General features: G+C 42.7%; 1 protein-coding gene across 2 annotated transcripts; it reads left to right on the top strand.

The window, feature by feature from the left end:
• Nucleotides 1-3,847: 3,847 nt before the first annotated feature.
• On the top strand, nt 3,848-16,909 carry PARL (presenilin associated rhomboid like). 2 transcript variants are annotated; one of them, XM_055723681.1, is made up of 10 exons: nt 3,848-3,998; nt 4,124-4,322; nt 4,475-4,615; nt 7,160-7,208; nt 9,168-9,263; nt 10,681-10,830; nt 11,298-11,368; nt 12,699-12,800; nt 14,664-14,761; nt 16,580-16,909. In XM_055723681.1, the coding sequence occupies exons 1-10, from the start codon at nt 3,952-3,954 to the stop codon at nt 16,695-16,697; spliced, it is 1,071 nt and encodes a 356-aa protein (XP_055579656.1). In that variant the 5' UTR covers nt 3,848-3,951; the 3' UTR covers nt 16,698-16,909. The 2 variants fall into 2 exon arrangements, with proteins under 2 accessions (XP_055579656.1, XP_055579657.1); XM_055723682.1 differs by having other exon boundaries at nt 3,900-3,998; nt 4,127-4,322.
• Nucleotides 16,910-17,617: the final 708 nt, after the last annotated feature.

Genomic DNA, 17,617 nt, shown 5'->3' with positions numbered 1-17,617 from the left:
TAGGACCTTTCCCCCCATTCTAAAAATCAAGGACCCAGGGCCAAAGCTCTGCCCAACTGTTGCACAAAGGCTGAGGCATGGCTTTTTGCTACAGCAAAGGTTCAGTGAAATGGACGACTCAAACAAGAAAACTACAACAAAATCATGTAATTTAGTACCAAAGACGCTTAGATTAACCTGGCAACCATTGGCATATAATTTGCTGTGTCAGCACCACGGAGCTGCCCACACACCATCAGACTCCAAAGCAATACAGAGAAATATTACCATTTTCACAATTGTTTTACTTGAAAATTTGCTGCACTTGTCATCAAGACACTGTTATTATGAAAGGAGGCTTGTGTCCATATAAGATAGGCAAACAACTGAAGACAGGATTTGTTGTAACTATATGCTCTGCACTATCACTATGGGTAGGACATATGTCACTTGTAAACACAAACTTCTAATTAAAATACAACAATTTAAAATACCTTAGGTTTCAAACTGAGGAAGCTTGGGAACTAGATTTCACAAATACAGAGTAACAACCTTCCTTCACCCTGACCCAAATTCAACCATGCTATACCAGGACTGCAAGTACCACTCTAAGTGTCCTTCTGCAACCTTTAAAATGACTGTCCCACATCAATGCACCTGTTAGAGACGATACAACATCCGTGAGCTCCTCCTGTGGGTGCGTATTCCTCAACAGAAAAGTGCACATGTGGTCTGAACCTAGATGGTGACATTTCAATTCAATACACAGGGAGACGTAAAGTGGCAAGAAGAATAAACTTTGATAGCATGGTACACAATGTTTTATTTTCTAGATCTTCTTAAGACAAGCATGCAAAGAAAATCTTTACTACTTAGAAAGCAAAGCATACAGTGCTGGCATTTGAAATCTTAGGGGCCAGGGAGTGGGTCTGGTACCTCAGTGGGGACCGGGAGCCTGATGATGGGTGACATATCAATAGGCCACACAAGGCAGAAGCAGAGAGCGCTAGGGCTGCTCCTGAAATGCATGTCTCCGGTGGGTAAAACAAGGGCCAGTAAAAAAAAAAGAAGAGGGGAGAGGGGCTGTTTGCTTGTTTGAAAAAAAATCCATTTTTTCTAATTTTTTTACATTTCCCTGGCTGCATCTAAGCCCTGCAGTCAGCAATCAGAGCAGACAGACACCCATCCAGTGGATCGCATTAACAAACGAAACTGTGATCTCAGACATGCCCCGAGGCAGGACAGACCTCTGGGCTCCTGGCTGAAGTCATCTGGCAGCCCCAGAGGGCTCGGCAACCACCTTGCTGCTGTTGTTCCTCCTCTTTGCCTTCCTCTGCCCTAAGCAGCCACTCTCACTTATCCCTTCCCGACCTTGCTGCTCCCACACCAAACCCATGGGACAGCCCAGACGACACTTTATTCCCTCTGGGACACCAGTCATGCACAAGATGGCAGTCCCCATGCGATGGCAGCACTGATTTCTTACCACTCTTGTAGTTTTAACAGCAAAAGTAATGTCACAAAAATGCTTTGCTTTAACAGGGTGAGAGTTTGCTAATAGAAACCATCTGCAAATGAGAAGCCTTCAAAAGCACCTTGTTACTCCAACTGACACCACATCCATCCTCTCTTTCAATTTGCACCACGTACACCCTACCCTTCAGGACCTGATTGTTTGTACTCGCTGCCATACACTCTCACTGTTTCTAGATTTCAGATGATGGCACGACTAACAGCAAATATGCTTTGCAGCTTTCCAAAGAAGAGTGACCATAAACCAAACCCAAATAAATACATAAAGCCCAGACCATCATCCCTCACAAATTGCACGCAGAGGCTATATACAACTAAGAGCTGTAACATCAAAAAAAAAAACCAAAAAAAAAACCAACCCAAAAAACCCCCCAAGCCCTGGGGGAGCTGGGGGAGAAAAAAGATCACCTTAACGTTAAAAACAGCACAGCCAAAATGTATGTGGTTTGAACAGAGCACATAAAGGGTTAACAAAAATATTTAAATCACTTAAACAAACAAATCAGTCCTGATAAAGTGTCTGGAAGTAAAAACAAGTGATAAAAGTGTCTAAACTGTAAAGTTAAAAACCTTGCACTTCTTTTTCATTTTGATACATAGAAAAACATAGACCACTGATTACAACACTGGTTTCATTTTATGCACAGATACATTTTTAACACCGGTAATATACGGTTTTGAACCTGCTAATCTGTTCTTAGTTCAAGCAAATTCTGAGGCTGACCCATGGCCACCAGCATAATCAGAAAGAGATAAAATGCAGATTTATATACAGTACTAAACCACTTAGAGTAGGCTCCCACCACAAGCTTACAGAGGTTTCCTCAGGTCAGTCTGGCCTGGAGCTGAGAAAGCAAATTCTTTCAATACTTGTTTAAAAAACCAAACCAAACCAAACAAAAAAACCACAAAACACAAATTAAAAACCAGGAACGATGTTAATTCTCTTCCTCTCCACTTCCAAACATTTTGACTTTGTAAGCGTGGTCCTGAAGTTGCTGTAACGTTAATAGTGTAATCAGGCTTATAGCCACTTGCAATGTACAAACCATTCTCATCTTGCTATTAACTTTCCCTTCACACAACGAAGGACACAGTAATTTGGGTTGGAAGGGACCGCACCGATGCCAACCTGCCACTAAAGCACAGCTTCAGTCTTGGGCCAGGTTGCCCAAGCCTCGCCCAGTCGCAACAGAGCAGCAGTCGCAATACAGCACTGCCTCGGGGCTGGAGACAGCACAGCTGCCCTCCCACCCAGTGTGTTCCTCACACCCACGCACAGCTTTTCCTGCTGCAACATAGGGCTGCTGCCTCTCGTCCCCCCCACGCCTCTGTGATAAACCACTCTTTAGTCAGCAGCCTGACTGATAAACCACTCTTTAGTCAGCGGCCTGACTGATAAACCACTCTTTAGTCAGCGGCCTGACTTCGGCAGCCCTGCACTCTGGAGGCCCAGGCACAACTGGTGCCTGTGCTGCTTGGCTGTCTCATCAAGTATCTCCACAGCACTGCAGATAACCGGACAGGGGCATGCAACTTCTTGAAACTTACAAACCACACTTTATTTTCAAAGCAAGCAGGCCTGTTTTCTTTCTCTGCTTAGTTATAGGGGTGCCTTGGTGTTTACAGCACCGGCTGGGCAGGGACTGCTCGGTGCCAGCACAACACCTCACCAGCCCTGCAGGCAGGAAGATGGCAGAGCAGCACAGCGCCCATGCCTAGGAGCCCCGGCTGGTGGCACAGGGAGCACGGCACACCTGGGGGCACCCAGCGCAGGCGAGCACGGCCAAGAAGCCCAAGGAGCTGCGGGGCGTGAGTGGGGCCATGCACAGCAGGCAATGGGCAGGCCGGGCAGAGGAGGCAGAGGAGCAGACACGGCGAGGCGCGGTGGGGTGAAGTGCAGCAACACGGCAGAGCAAGGCGAGGCTGAGGCTGCAGCCCCAGCTGCCTCCCTGCCTCCTGGGCCGCGGCAGGCTGAGCTCTGCATTAGGAGACAGGCTCTGTATATTCCAGAGGGCTTCTAGAAAAAGAATATATCAAGACCATGGAAACCCCCAATGGCATGGCGCCAAGGCTAGCCGCCGACGGAGCACGGCGGCAAAGAGCTGCCACGCTCATCATGGCGGCCACAGGGGCTCGCGGCGCCACGCCCGCTATGGCGGGGCAGTGCCGGGGTGACCCTCTCGACATGGCGGCCGGGCCAGGACGCGGGGCGGATCCGACCCGCTGCCGGCCGTGCCCCCCGGCACGGCACGGCGCCGGGAGCCCCGCGGGCGCCCACCGTGCTGAGCGGCCTGGCGGCGCGGAGGAGCCCCGGGGCCGCCCCGGGGGGTGTGAGCGAGCGGCTGCCCCGGCCCCGCCGCCGGGCGCCCAAGGCAGCGCCCGCAAGATGGCGCCCGGCTGCCCCGGAAGGGCTTGGCGCGCGGGGAGGCGCCCAACATGGCGTGGCGGTGCTGGGCCCGCGCCTGCGGCCCGCGGCCGTACAGGTACGGCCGGGCCGGGGAGGGGGGAACGGCGGCGGGGGACCGGGGACCGGGGACCGGGGAGGGGGCGGCCGCGGGGGGCTGGCCGGGCGGCCACGGCGGTGCTGACGGTCCGCGTCTTTCCCCAGCAGGCTGATGGTGCTGCTGGAACCGCGGCAGGGCTTCCGCCGGGCACGGCCGCGGCCCGAGGAGCCCCCCGCCGCCAGCGCCGCCGAGGCGCGGCCCGGCCCGCCGCCCCCGCGCCGCAGCCTCTGCCCGCCGCCGCCGCCCCGCGCTGGCCGCCCCTCGCCGCGCCGCCTGCTCAGGCCGCTCCTCTTCGCCGTGGGGGTAAGTGGCTCGGGCCGGGGGCTGTGGGGCCGGCGGCGGGCCCTGGCTGTCAGCCGGGGCCGGGGAGCGAGGTGAGGCGGGGGCGAGCCCGGCTGCCTCGGCCCGGGCCGGGGGACGCCGCCTCGCGTTTGACTGTCCCCGCTGTGGCCCAGTTCACAGGCTCTGCCTTCGGATGCGCCGCCATCTGGCAGTACGAGTCGCTCAAGTCGCGGGTCCAGACCTATCTGGAGGAGGCGCGGGCGGACTGGCTGGACAAGATACGGCCGCAGAAGAGGGGCGACTTCAGGAAGCAGGTGGGGGGGCCCGGCCCGCCGGCACACGCGTGGGCCCCGCCGCGCCCCAGCACGGCCGCGGCCTGCTCCGGGGGGCACGCCTGGCCGCCGCCCCGGCAGCCTTTCGGCCTGCTCTGCACCTTGGAGAAATAACAGCTTCTCTGCAAATTGCAGCAGATGCGTCTCTTTATGAGAAAGACAGATAGAATTCGTTCTAGAAGACTGTAACTGGCAATATCTGCAATGGCTACACTGGGGAAAAATACCGTCTTCACCCTGAAATGTGGGGAAGATGGGTCAGTAGTAGCAGCTTGCATATCTAAACTTGGTACCTTTTGCTTTTTCACTATAAAAAACACCCAATCTATTCTTGCTGCATCTCAGCGTTCTCAAAATGACTGTGGGTTCCCAGATTGGACAGAGCTAGCTTAAATTCTGAACCTTAAGCATGAGATTTTTTTAATGCTCTGGCTCCTGAAAAGCAGTTGTATTTTCAGCCTTCACAAATACGAGGGTTTAGAGAGCTTTTTTGGTTTGAGAGCTGACATTTCATTGCAAGTACTTTGGGCAGTAAGAGCAATGCAAGTGCTGCAAGACTTACTACACATCTAGGTGACATCCCAAAAGTATCACTCGTTTAGTTTTTAATTAGGTGCACGCAAAACTAACTAAACATGCATATTTGTTTTACCTTTGTTTCAAGGTTACTGTTGTGGCTTGTGGTAGACCAGGCATGATTACTCTTCCAGGTCTGCGTGTTGAAGGGAGGTGGGGCTGAATGTGGAGCTAGAGTAACACAGGGTCCTGCGTAGGACGCAGAGGAGGTTTTGCAATGTGTGTTGCATGCACTCTGGCACCACTTTTGACATGGGCATGTGTTGTGGGTTAGCCCTGGTGGGCAGCTAAGTGCCACACGGCTGCTCTCTCAGTTCCCCCACAAACCCTTAGTGGGATGGGGGAAGAGGAAAGGAACATTAAAAGCAAGAAAACTGGGGGTAAAGATAAAACAATAACCAAAAAATTGTTTGGTAAGTGGGAGGAGAGAGAACACAAAACAAGTGATGCAAAGGCAGTCACTCATAGTCTCCTGTGGGGGGGCCAATGCTTGGCCAGTTCATGAGCAAAAGATGACTAAACCTCCTAAAATCCCTTCTTTTTCCTTTTATTGATGAGCATGATAGTATATGGTGTGGAATATCTCTGGTTAGCTTGGGTCATCTGCCCAGTTATATCCCCTCCCAGTTTATTGCACACCCCTAGTCTATTCACTGCAGGGGCAGAGTGAGAAATGGGAAAGATCTTTTGATACTGTGCAAACACTGTTCAGCAAAAGCTAGAACATTAGTGTGTTGCCGGTACTGTTTTAGTCAAAAACATAAACCACAGCACCATGTATGAGCTCCTATAAAGAAAACTAATTATACCCTAGCCAGGCCCAGTACAGCATGCTTTCTTGCTCATTGTTTATGAACCGCAGGTGAGATTATGATTGTAACTTAATATTTTAAATAATTTTGGTTTTATACTTTTGTTTTCCTTCAAAACCTGAAGGGAAAGATCTCATAATCAGCTATCAAAAAAGTAAAACAAAATTAACCTGTTGTTAATAGGCTTAAACTCCCGATCCCTATCTTCAACTGGTTAAGTTCTATTTTAAAAGTTCAGGATCCCCCAATAGTTTCTGAGGGCATCTGCTTCCTGTACTGTAGAAAAATCATGTTTGTTTAGTGTTCATATACTGGAGAACTTTGTAGGAAATAACTGGTATTGGTATCCTGTGCCAGAGAATTAAACAAAAAAAAGCAATGAAGTTGTTACTTTGGTAACGAATAGTGAATTATTTGTTTCATACAGCATTATTTCCCCCTGCCTCCAACCTACAGATAATTTTTATGACATCGTCCCGATCAATATGGTTGGAAGGTCATTGAGCTATCAATGAAATATTTGTCCAAAATTATTCTGAAAGCTGAGGAAGAGAAAAGGGGGTGGAAGTTGTCTGTGGGCTGACTACACTCAAAATAAACTTTTTCAGGGGTTTTAAACTTGGAGGAGGGCTGGGTGAGCTGGACGCAAGAGGGAATGGATTCCACATCTTGTGAGCCACTTCTGCAAAAGTGACCCTGGCACAAAAGTGGAATCTCTCAAAGGTGGGTGGTGTAATGTTAGACAGCATTAGGGTGAGGCTTAGTCGAGGCAGGATTTATGCTAACTTTGGCTAATCTGCTAAAGTAAGCATTATGGGTTAGAGCCTTACTTAGTACAAGCAGAGTTAAACCCATGGAATTGTGTAAAATAAATAAATAAATAAAATCCCATTCTTCTTGAAGAAACTCTTCATCTGTGTTGGGATATTTTATAAAAAGGAGGGTAGATACCTACTCTTGAGTAAGGAAATGCCAACTTGAAAGGCTAAACCAATCAGAAATAAAAAAGTTTAAAACCGATTTACTTAACAGATTCCAAACAAATGCTTTCTGTTCTTAAAAAGGTAGCGCTGTACCTGACTGTTTCTGAAACTGCAAATAACTGCAGTGGCATTGATGTACAACAATTCCGTTCCAGGTTAACAGCTGGTGGAATAACCTGACTGAGGGTCAGCGGACTGTGACAGGTTTGTGTTAGCTTACAAGTATTAGGCATTCACAGGAAGAGAAATATGGCAAACAGGTACAGTATGTTAAAACAGATGGCTTTCATATCACGTTTAGGTTGTTAGGCCCAAAGCATGTATAAGTTTATACCTGCACCACACTATTTCTGCTACACTTCCTTGCACAAACTTTTTTGTATGCATTAAAGAAATTCCTATGCATCTGTACGAGAAAGGGTGAAGGATTAACTAGAATCCTCTCCCAGCGACTTTTTCTCAGGAACTGTGAAAACCAGCAAAAACTTTCAGAAGGAACAGGCATTTATATTCCACTGGTATGTGGAAGTAAAATTCCCTAATAGTTGCATCTTGTCTGCCGGATGATGTATGTAAAACAGCAAAAAAAAAAAGCTTGTGAGCTTTCCTTTCATTATGATATAGTTTTGATTGGTTAGCTTAACGTCACTTGAAGTCCCCAAGATAAATGTAATGTGTGGAGAGAATCTGATAAGAATTTGATTCAAATCCAAATGACGTAGCTGAGCCATACCCGCTGTTACGTATTCTATGTTAAGTATTTATTGAATCTATATTAGTAGGTGGTTAGCATCAGGTTACTTAAATGTTATTTCCATGTCATTTACTTTTCTACAGAAGCATTTTAGAAAAAAAATTGCAGGCAGTATACTCTTTGATGAGTTGACTCCCAGTCTGAGAATAGATTGCATAAGTGCTAAATGTTTTGGGCAAAAATAATCTCAGACCACTCAATTTACAAGTGCTGTCATGAATTTTTGTATAATGCTTTGAATTGCTCTTCGACATGCAAACCAGGTCACGAAGCAGATACAAATATGGCATTTGGGGCAGGGGTCGTGAAGTTTGATTATGCGCTCTCTAGAGTGTCCCTCAACATCTAGTTGATCTAACAAGCAATACAAACTCTGGCTGGTAGACCCTGAGCTGTTCAGCTACTCGCCCTTGATTGCTATAACACAGTTGGGCTTATTGCACTGCAATAGTTGACAGTTTTGTAATGTTTTGGTTTAGCATGCAGGGAAAACATTTCCTCTAATAAAAGAGCATGGTGAAACAGGATGGAGCATCAAAAGACAAGATAATTGAAATGTTGATTCTAGGATTTATATATCGTAGCTTTCCACAGTTCTTACATTTTGTTGCAAACTTAATTATGTGACATTTACCACTATGTAAGGGATCACAATTATTTTCCTTTTTAATGTTTCTAGTTGTTATAAAACATTTTAAATACCTGAATGCTTGGATAGAAATAGAGAAGGCGCTTTAAACAGGAAATGATGAATTGCATCATTATGTTTCTAATAATTTATATTTTTATTTAAAATAAAGTAAGATTGCAGTAAACATCTGTGAAGTAAAAAGCTGCATGTTTGCTGTCTCCCAAAGGTGACTATGGCATAACAAAGCCAACTCATTTTTTTATGTTTGATCTATAAATGTTACCTTTACAATTCCCTCAAAACCAAAACTCCCAGAAAAATGGACAGGATGTGTACTGTGTGTTTGTATGGTTCCCTGTGCCTGCTCCCCTCCATGCGCAGCTAAATGCAACCGTGCAGCAGATTGGTGGCATTTGGGAATAAACAGCTAGAGAGGGAAGAAATGGGACCTCCTAAGCTGGCTGCTGTTTCATTGGTTCTACAGTGAAACAAAAGTTTGAGACGATCCTTTGAATGTCTTCAGATTTTCTGGACTGTTGCATTCATTGCACTTAAACCAGTAACAATTAGATGTCATATTTCGGAAGGACTTCCACTGTATAAATCTAGCTTCCGGTATTTTTCTTTGCTTTTTCTAAACTCTACTGCTTTTAATGGAATAGTGAAGAAAGAGGATGATTCTTGTAAGCTTACTTTTGAATGCTTGTTTACAGTAAGCATTATGGTGTGTTATATTAATAATTTGCTTTTATACTTTTTTTTCCTCCCCTCTTGATAGGTATTATAGCTGCAAATGTCTTTGTGTTCTGTTTATGGAGGCTGCCTGGCATGCGACGGATTATGTTTACATATTTCACTTCAGATCCATCCTCCAGTAAGTGAACAGTCATGTGGGTAACTTTTCTACGTTGGGATGTGATTGAACTAATGATAATTAGGAATTGATGTAATTGATCATACTGCAGAAACTTCAGATGATGCATGGCTTGTAGCTCCCATCACCCACGAGCAATCTCAATCCTACCCAAACACATCATTCTGTCTAGACAGTAACTGGTTTGAGGGGAGAAAAAAAAAGTTAGAGGATCGTGGGGTTTTTAAAACAAACAAAACTGGTGCTTTTCTAAATATTGTAATGTCAAAACTATTGCCTGCTCATTGGCCTTTTACTGCATTCAGTAGGATGCAGCTCCTGCCTTTGTGAAGGTGAAGAGGCACTTCTCCCAGTGATAACAACCCCTGCTGCTTTCCTGGACAGAATGCGAATCGTGCCATGCTTTGGGAAGGAGGAAAATAAATTGTACTGTGTAATGCTGTTCAAAAATTACACTCAAATGTGATTTTATTCCCCGCCCCCCCATCCCCGGCAGTGTTCTGTGGGATGCTGGTAGAACAGTCATCAGTCACATGCATGTGTGCTTTTGTCAATAGACAAACATTAGTCTGTGTGTTATGTACGGAGTCCTTGTTTCAAAGCTGTGCTTTGAGTCACATTAAAAAAGAAAAAAACCACACATGCAAACTTGGCTTTCACTGTGGAATGTTTTGAAGAGGTTAACTTAGGAAAGCAGGTTGCTGGTATTTAATGGCATTAGTTTTCATTTCTACAGTAAAGAATTAAAAGGACAAACATGCATTAGGAGAGTACTTTATGCTGTCCTCTTAGTTTCTGCCAAAAAAGTGGAAACCCAAGCAATTCTCCACATGCACTCCAAAGCTAAGGACAGCTGTTACACAGATCTGAGCATCAGTCACCCAAAAACCTATTTTAAATAATATTGACCTTCAAACCTTTTAATTGGCTTTTTTGCATTTTCAAGGCCGCTGTTTCAGTGAGGAGAGCTAGTAGCTTTCTGAAAAGAAGACTAGTTTATCTTTATGAGTCCATCTCTGTAGCAACATAATTTTATATAGATGCTCGGATAATACATTAAAAATCTTTCACCGTATACATACATAAATAAAATCTCTTTTTTTCCTTTCCAAAGCACAGGAGTTTTGTCATAAGATAAATGTTTTATATGAAACATTCCCCAGTAGGTAATTAAGGCTTTCTAAAGTAGCTGTACAGCTTGCATACCTGTAGGGCATGTGTTCTACCTTTCAAAAAGTATTGTGTAGAATTTGAAGTTTGTTACATTTCTGGGCTTATTACTTAGCTTGTATTTAAGAATTCTAAACATAATTAGCCTCTATTATCTTGATAAATTTCTATTCTGCATTGCATGCAAGTTGAAGCCAATTGGAACACTGACTTTTTTTGCTTCAGTAATTGTTTTTGTCTTTTGTAGGAGCCCTCTGTTCTCCCATGCTGCTCTCTACATTTAGTCACTTCTCTCTATTCCACATGGCAGCAAATATGTATGTTTTATGGAGTTTTTCCAGCAGCATTGTCTCTCTTCTGGGATGTGAGCAGTTCATTGCAGTATATCTTTCTGCTGGTAATGTTAAAATAGTACTTATATATCTTTACAACACTTTAAAAAGTATAAATATGTATTCATGCAAGTAAAGTGTGTACATGGTTAATAGATGTATGATGGCAGGTGGCCATTGCTCAGTCCCACTTACTGCTCTATACTAACTGCAGTACTTACTTGCTGTCATACAGAATTTTGATGGGTTTAAGACACTGGGCTTCAAAATATATGACAATACAAATATTTGGTTTTAATTCATGCGTAGCTACCAAAATAAAATAGCTCTTAATATAGACTCATGGGAGTTTTGTGGGAAAAGATGACAGTTGATTCAAGTTAAAACAAACAAAAATACCCCAAAACAACAACAAAAACCCCACAGCACCTACACTAGCTTCTTTAGGAAGATGTTCAGGTAACACTGTTGCACTTTCTGATGCTTGTCTGCATTGCTGACATTGTTTTCAGTAGTCTTTTTTACTTCCTAGGGGTTATCTCCACTTTTGTCAGTTATGTCGCTAAAATGGCCACTGGAAGGTTTGAACCATCCCTTGGAGCTGTAAGTATCTCAGAATATGGGAGACCTTCTAATGATCTCTGAAGCTATTTTTGCTGCCTGTTGTATTCTTTAACCTGCTTAAAAGCCAAGAATATATTTGGGATAATGGAAACTGGGAAAGTTTACCAAACCCAAGTAACCAGGCTGTGATTCCTATGCAAGAACTTGCCTATTCTTCAATTATGTTGACTGTGTTGCAGCAGCAGCCCAGAACTAATGCCACTTAATGCTAATGGCTTGTAAATGAGTCCTTAACAGCAGGAGCTCCTGTCACTGAGCAGATATTTCAGTTCTATAACTTATTTCATAAATGTTGTTTTGTAATTGTGTATCAGTCTGCTTTAATTGAAAATAGAATATTTTAGAGTGAATGTAATCAGACAATCAAAATCAGCATGTGATACTAGTGGAAGCTGTAGGGCATGCTGTGCAGAACGGGCTGCACTCCTGCCAAAAGTCTCACAGTATAAAAGAGACAAGGCAGGCTGAGGAGGTGGTGGTGTCTGTTCTTTACAAGTACTTTTAGTAGTAGAACATTTTAAAACACTTAACTTGCTATACATTTGAGGTGAGCCTAGCCATTTACCAAGTTCTAAAGGCTTCTTAACTTTACTGAATAATGTTGATAAAAGCCAAAAGTCAGATTCTTATTTTTCAATTGCAATGAAAAAATCCACTGAGCTGTCCCAAAGTTAGCATTTTCGGTAGTGCTTTCTATGGATTGTCCCTTTATCTTGTGAATTAACTATACCTGGAGCAAGTTACTTCCCATTCGTCTTACTGATCTGAAGTTACTGAAATTGCCACACATAACATTAGTTGACTGTATTTGCAGCCTTTCCATTGAGATGTTTCCTGGATACAAAAGCCCATGGTCAGTTCAGTACAGACCAGGGAATTGCTTGTTTCATTGACAAAAGATTTTTGTCTTTGTCCATCTGTTATTTTCCTTGTTTTGGTACAAGCTTCAGAATGATTCCCTTCATCTGAAATGTCTGTGTTTGATTAATATGATTTCTAGGGTTTCTGGGGAAAAAGCATATTAACATAAACTGTTACCATAAAAATCAGGGAGGTTATTTCTTACGTAAGAGCATCTGAGGGCTATTTTTTTCCACAGTATTTATGATTTCAGATATTTAAATTAAATAAGGGTGTCTTGTTCTATTTTTGTTCTGAACTTTGCTGTGGTGCTTTTTACTTTGAGGTTTACCACAGGGACGCGTTTGAAAATAAAAGAAAAAAAGGAAAACATGTTCACATGCAGAAAAATAAATTTTCCTTTATGTAACGTCTCGGCTTACTTTTGTCTGTTTTAATGTGTTTACAGTCAGGAGCTATAATGACTGTCCTTGCAGCCGTATGTGCAAAGATGCCAGAAGCAAAACTAGCCATCATATTTCTTCCAATGTTCACATTTACAGCAGGAAATGTAAGTGCCTTTGAACTTCAAAGAAATCCTACTCTTTAAACATTTTTTCCGTACCTCTCCAGTATCTGAGCGTGTGTCCTCTTTGTTTGTGTTTCCAAGCTGTTAATTTTATTTTGAACGAGAATACAGGTCATGGAAGTCCTGGAGACTGGTTCTGAATTGTTGCAGACTAGCAGAGTCATGACACAAGTGTGTAGTGATTTTTAGATTTATCCCAAATTCCATCCTCCATGGATATGTTTCAAATCTGATACTAAGAGGTGAAGGAGGTTGGGAGGGACTTGGATGCACCTGTCTGAGGAGATGGGCACACACATATACTGTTCTTTCTGTGACAGGTGATATTTTTTTATAGGAGCGCTCGTTAACAGGCTAATCTAATACTGATACAGTCTTTCTGAAGAAAAATTTATCACAATGAGAAACACAGAATTTCACTTCTCAAGGGAAATAACATTTCAGCCCTGGAGGACTACCTGCTGCCTTATTTGGATTCATACCATCTTTTGATACTTCCAACAACACTGCTGGGATTAGAAATAAACTACTGAGTCTTTTCTTCATATGTAGTACCAGGACTCCTTCTTTGTTTCATTAAGTTCTTTTAAGCACATCCAGTGCCCCATTTAAGAAAAGCATCTCATGGATGTCTTGGCTTTAATCATCTTAATCATCTTTGGTCTACTAAAGTTGTTTTACTGTTTTAATTTAAGCGGTTAAGTTTTGTCATTTGAAGATCATGAGATTTAATATTTTTTTTTGTAATTGAAGCTTACAGATTTGAAAAAGCATTCTTAGATGTAGCTTCTGCTTGAGTGGACCTGTTTTTTTGCATGCTACCCTTTAACTGAATCTTTCCTAAAAAAGATTGCCTGGGTAGAAATATTGTCAGAGCCACAGAGAACATTGTCATGAGGAAGTACTCCTTGCAGCAGTAAAACAAGAGCAGCATTGGCTATTGTAATATAAATGTTGGAATGATTTTAGCCCTACTATATAATTGTATTTCTAAGCTTTATGTACTCCTTTAGCCTACCTTACGTACACTGTAATCAGCTTTTAAAATAAACAAGCCAATGTGGCACAATGCAGCTGCTATTCTAACACATACGCTTAAGGAAAGAAATCCTAAAAGTAACATTTCATCCTAACATTAAATCTGTTGGTCTTTTTGGAATGAGGTGTTCGGTGAAATTTTGCATAATTACAGTTATGGTGGTTTGTGTCTCCTGAGGATGTGTGCTGTGGCTCACGCTGTTTCCAGTCATGGAGTTGTTCACCATCATCCTGATTTTCTACCTGCCAATGGATATGTCATTTAGGAGAGTGTAATGATGAATTTTTATCAGATAAGGTGACAGGGATACTGCCCCACATGTTCCATCCACTAAAGGGTTGTGTTGGGGAGGACACATGCACATAAATCTAAGCTATGTCAGAATTAGTGAATGAGAATGTTGCAATTACATCTTTTGTGGTGTCTTTTATTGCATGTACTCTTTCAAGTAACTTCCGTTTTTCTTTTTTCTGACCTGAGTTTGGAATGTATGTGTAGCTTTAGAAATGAAGATTGGAAGAGACTTGAGTATTTGAAAAGGGTACATTCCTACCCCACAATATTCTGTAGCTGCTCGTGTCTGTGTTTTGACAGCACAGTACAGCTAAGCACCGAGTCTGTTGTTTTAAAACAGCTTGGTTTTGTTTAGTTGTTTGGTTTTTTTACAGTGATTGCTTTCCCATAAAATTTATGTGATCCTTTACGATCCCAGATTTTTACTTTCTGCCTGAATAGGAAATGCTGTTATCAGTGACCATTACATGCTGTGACTGATGCTCTCCATTCCATATTCTGTTCCTTTCCAGGCTTTAAAAGCCATAATTGCGTTTGACACTGCAGGGCTTGCTCTAGGCTGGAGACTTTTTGACCATGCTGCACATCTCGGGGGAGCTCTCTTTGGAATGTAAGTCTGTATTTACTAACTTCTGTTTGTTTCATGTTTAAATTCATCCTGTGATTTTTTTCCTCTTCCTTTTATCTCCGAAGTATGGGGTTTTTATGGAAAGTTATCTGAAGTAGCACTGAAGACAACTCAGTCTTTTCCTTGTAGTGCTATAAAATTGTGCGGGAAAACTTAACAGATGCTTAGAACTGAAAGAAATTGAGCTGAACTGCCTTAGAATGATAGATTAGATGTCAGGTTGTTCTGTCACCATAACCCGGGCTGGCTGTCTCTGTCCTGCTCCCCCCAGCACATTGAAGAGAGCTACAAGGCAGGAAAGATTCTCACAAAACGCAGCATGGACAAATTAAAATAACTTTAGAATTAAACTGCTGAGAAAATTTCTTTGTCTCAGTGTTCTCCCCCTAATTGCCAATTTAGAGCGCGCTGCAGAGTTAGTATAAACTCAGGCCAAATTCCTTCGAGCAGCATCTGCTGCTGTTTCTCAGTGCTGCTGTGTTGTCTTTGTGTGGAACCTTCTTAATTGGGAAGAAGTACTAGAAATCAGGTTGCAGGAAACAGTTCTGCATTGTTCCATGTTTGAACTACATTACCCAATGAGGTTTTCCCCTCCTATCTGATTGCAGTGTTGTTTTAATTTGTGCGCTTATTGCTAAGAGTATTTTTAAATGGTTTATGTAGGCATTTTAAAAGCTTACCTGAGATTTAACTAGGCCAGACAAAGTGCAGGTGGAAGACTCCTATTTTGGTCTATGAACGTATTTGCTATTTCTTAGCTTCGCTGTCGGTAAGTTCTCTGCTGCAGTGTCTCCTTTTCCCCCCTTCTCTGGCATCATAGATGCATTTGACGTAGTCTTGCTGATTCATAACTGCTTTCTGCCATGGTGTATCTGTATCAGCTTGTTCATTATAACGCACATAATAGGATAGCAGTTGCAGTAAAAATTTTCTTGACTTGGCAAGTGTCTTGCCTTCCTCACCTACATAGGTTCTACCTGTATGTTCTACTCTGATCATTTTGGTCACTTCATCCTAAAACAGGGCCCCTAATTAGGGCATATGGCCAATGAATGGCCAAAGTATTCTCTGTACATTGCCTCACAGACAATTGCCTGCTTCAGAAAGCAGCTATATGATTTAAAGGAATCGCCAGTTTACCTAGCGCTGGCTGATATGGCTCATGTAAAAGTGTTTTTGTTGTTCAGGATGGGGGTGTGATGTTAGGTTTGTGGGAGAGCCTTCAACCTGTTTCCATGCAGTTGCTTCCCTTCTCACCTCTTCTCTCCGCCATAACCTCCCTTGCTTAATCACTTATTTTAATATTCATATATCAGCATTTATAGTTCTCTGTGAGTGTAAATTAAGCTAGAACACTTTGCTAGATTAAATCTTCATTTAGATGGTTACAGAAGAAAAGGCACTTTGAATGGAATGTGGCTGTTCATTATGGGACAGTTGTATTTACATATGAGAAAAATACTTGGTGTTATTGGTAAAGATTACCATAAGCAACAGTAGTGTTTTTAACAGTCTTCTAAATGGAAATAGAAGTAGAAATGAAAGCATGAAAGTAAAGGCATGAAAACCATTCATTCTCAGTACTGAGTCAAGCAAGAACACAAAGAGGTTAACGATTAGGAGTCGAGAGAACAAGTGGCTTGCCTGTCATTGCTGCTTTCCAAAAATGTTGTTCTTACTGCCTCAGTTTTTCTTGTCTCCTATACTAAGCATTTGTGTCACTTGCATTTAGTGATCCGTCTTTTCCTTAGATACAGAGGAAAGTTGGAGTTAAGTTTTAACTCATTTTTTCTTTCTCAGATGGTACGTAACTTATGGCCATGAGCTCATATGGAAGAACAGAGAACCACTGGTGAAGGCTTGGCATGAAATGAGGACAAAGAATGCAGGAAAGGGAGGAGGTGGAAGATCTAACTGATTCTGATCCTAGGGATTCCTGGTGCCCGAGTGGTGTATTACTTGAAGACCTGTCCTCAGATTGGTGTTGAAGGTTTTTTTGCTACTCCACGTTAAGCCTCTAAGGAGCTGAAGTTTCTGTTGTAAACTACAGTTACAAAAATGCGTATCAATAGAAAATGAACTCTTGACAAAGGTGGAACAATAAAGGTTTTTATCCTATTGCTTTCTGAAGTAACAGTCTGCATTACCTTTCTTAAAGGAGAATGAAAAAAAAAGCTTTCCAATGAAGTGACCAAAAGCTCTGTCCAAAAAGCTTCAAAACAGGGTACATCTGGTTAATACTTAGGAAGATCGACATTTTTAAAACTGAGGAAGTTAATGGATCCCACATCCTCCTAATGTCAGCCAAACAACACTAGGTGCTTTTGTAGAAGGCATGCTTCAGACAGACTGGCCTGAACGTAAGGCTTAATGTGAAGTTCAGTGGTCTTTATTGTTGAAAAGATTGGATAAGCCAATGGTCTCTTTTGGTCTTCATCCTGAAATACGTGAAGCAGTACTGGATTGTTTGCCAAAGCTTACGTACTGGTTAATGGGCCAGCTTTATTCATCAGCTGGGGCTTAGTCAACCTATTGTTTTTCATTTCTATCTGCTTCCAAGATGCTGTCACATCTTGTTAGAATTTATGACAGTGATACCTTTTTCATAATCACATGCAGCGGAAGAATGATTTACAATGTGGTTTTGGATATTTTACTATGAGTTACATTTCTTTCTATTTTCTTACACTGCAGAATTTTTTTCTTATTTTAAGCTTTGCTGTATTGCTAGTCTCCTTTAAGGTTTTTCTAAGAATTTTAAAATAGTAACATTTGGTTCAGAATGTGCCTGTTCTAGAAAAATAAGCAGCTTCAGCAAAAATAGACGAGGTGCCTGAG

This window comes from Falco cherrug, chromosome 11 (assembly GCF_023634085.1).
Source record: "Falco cherrug isolate bFalChe1 chromosome 11, bFalChe1.pri, whole genome shotgun sequence".
Classification (NCBI taxonomy): Eukaryota; Metazoa; Chordata; class Aves; order Falconiformes; family Falconidae; genus Falco; species Falco cherrug.
Note: the sequence above shows the minus strand (reverse complement) of the source record. Positions and strands in the feature narration are given on the sequence as shown.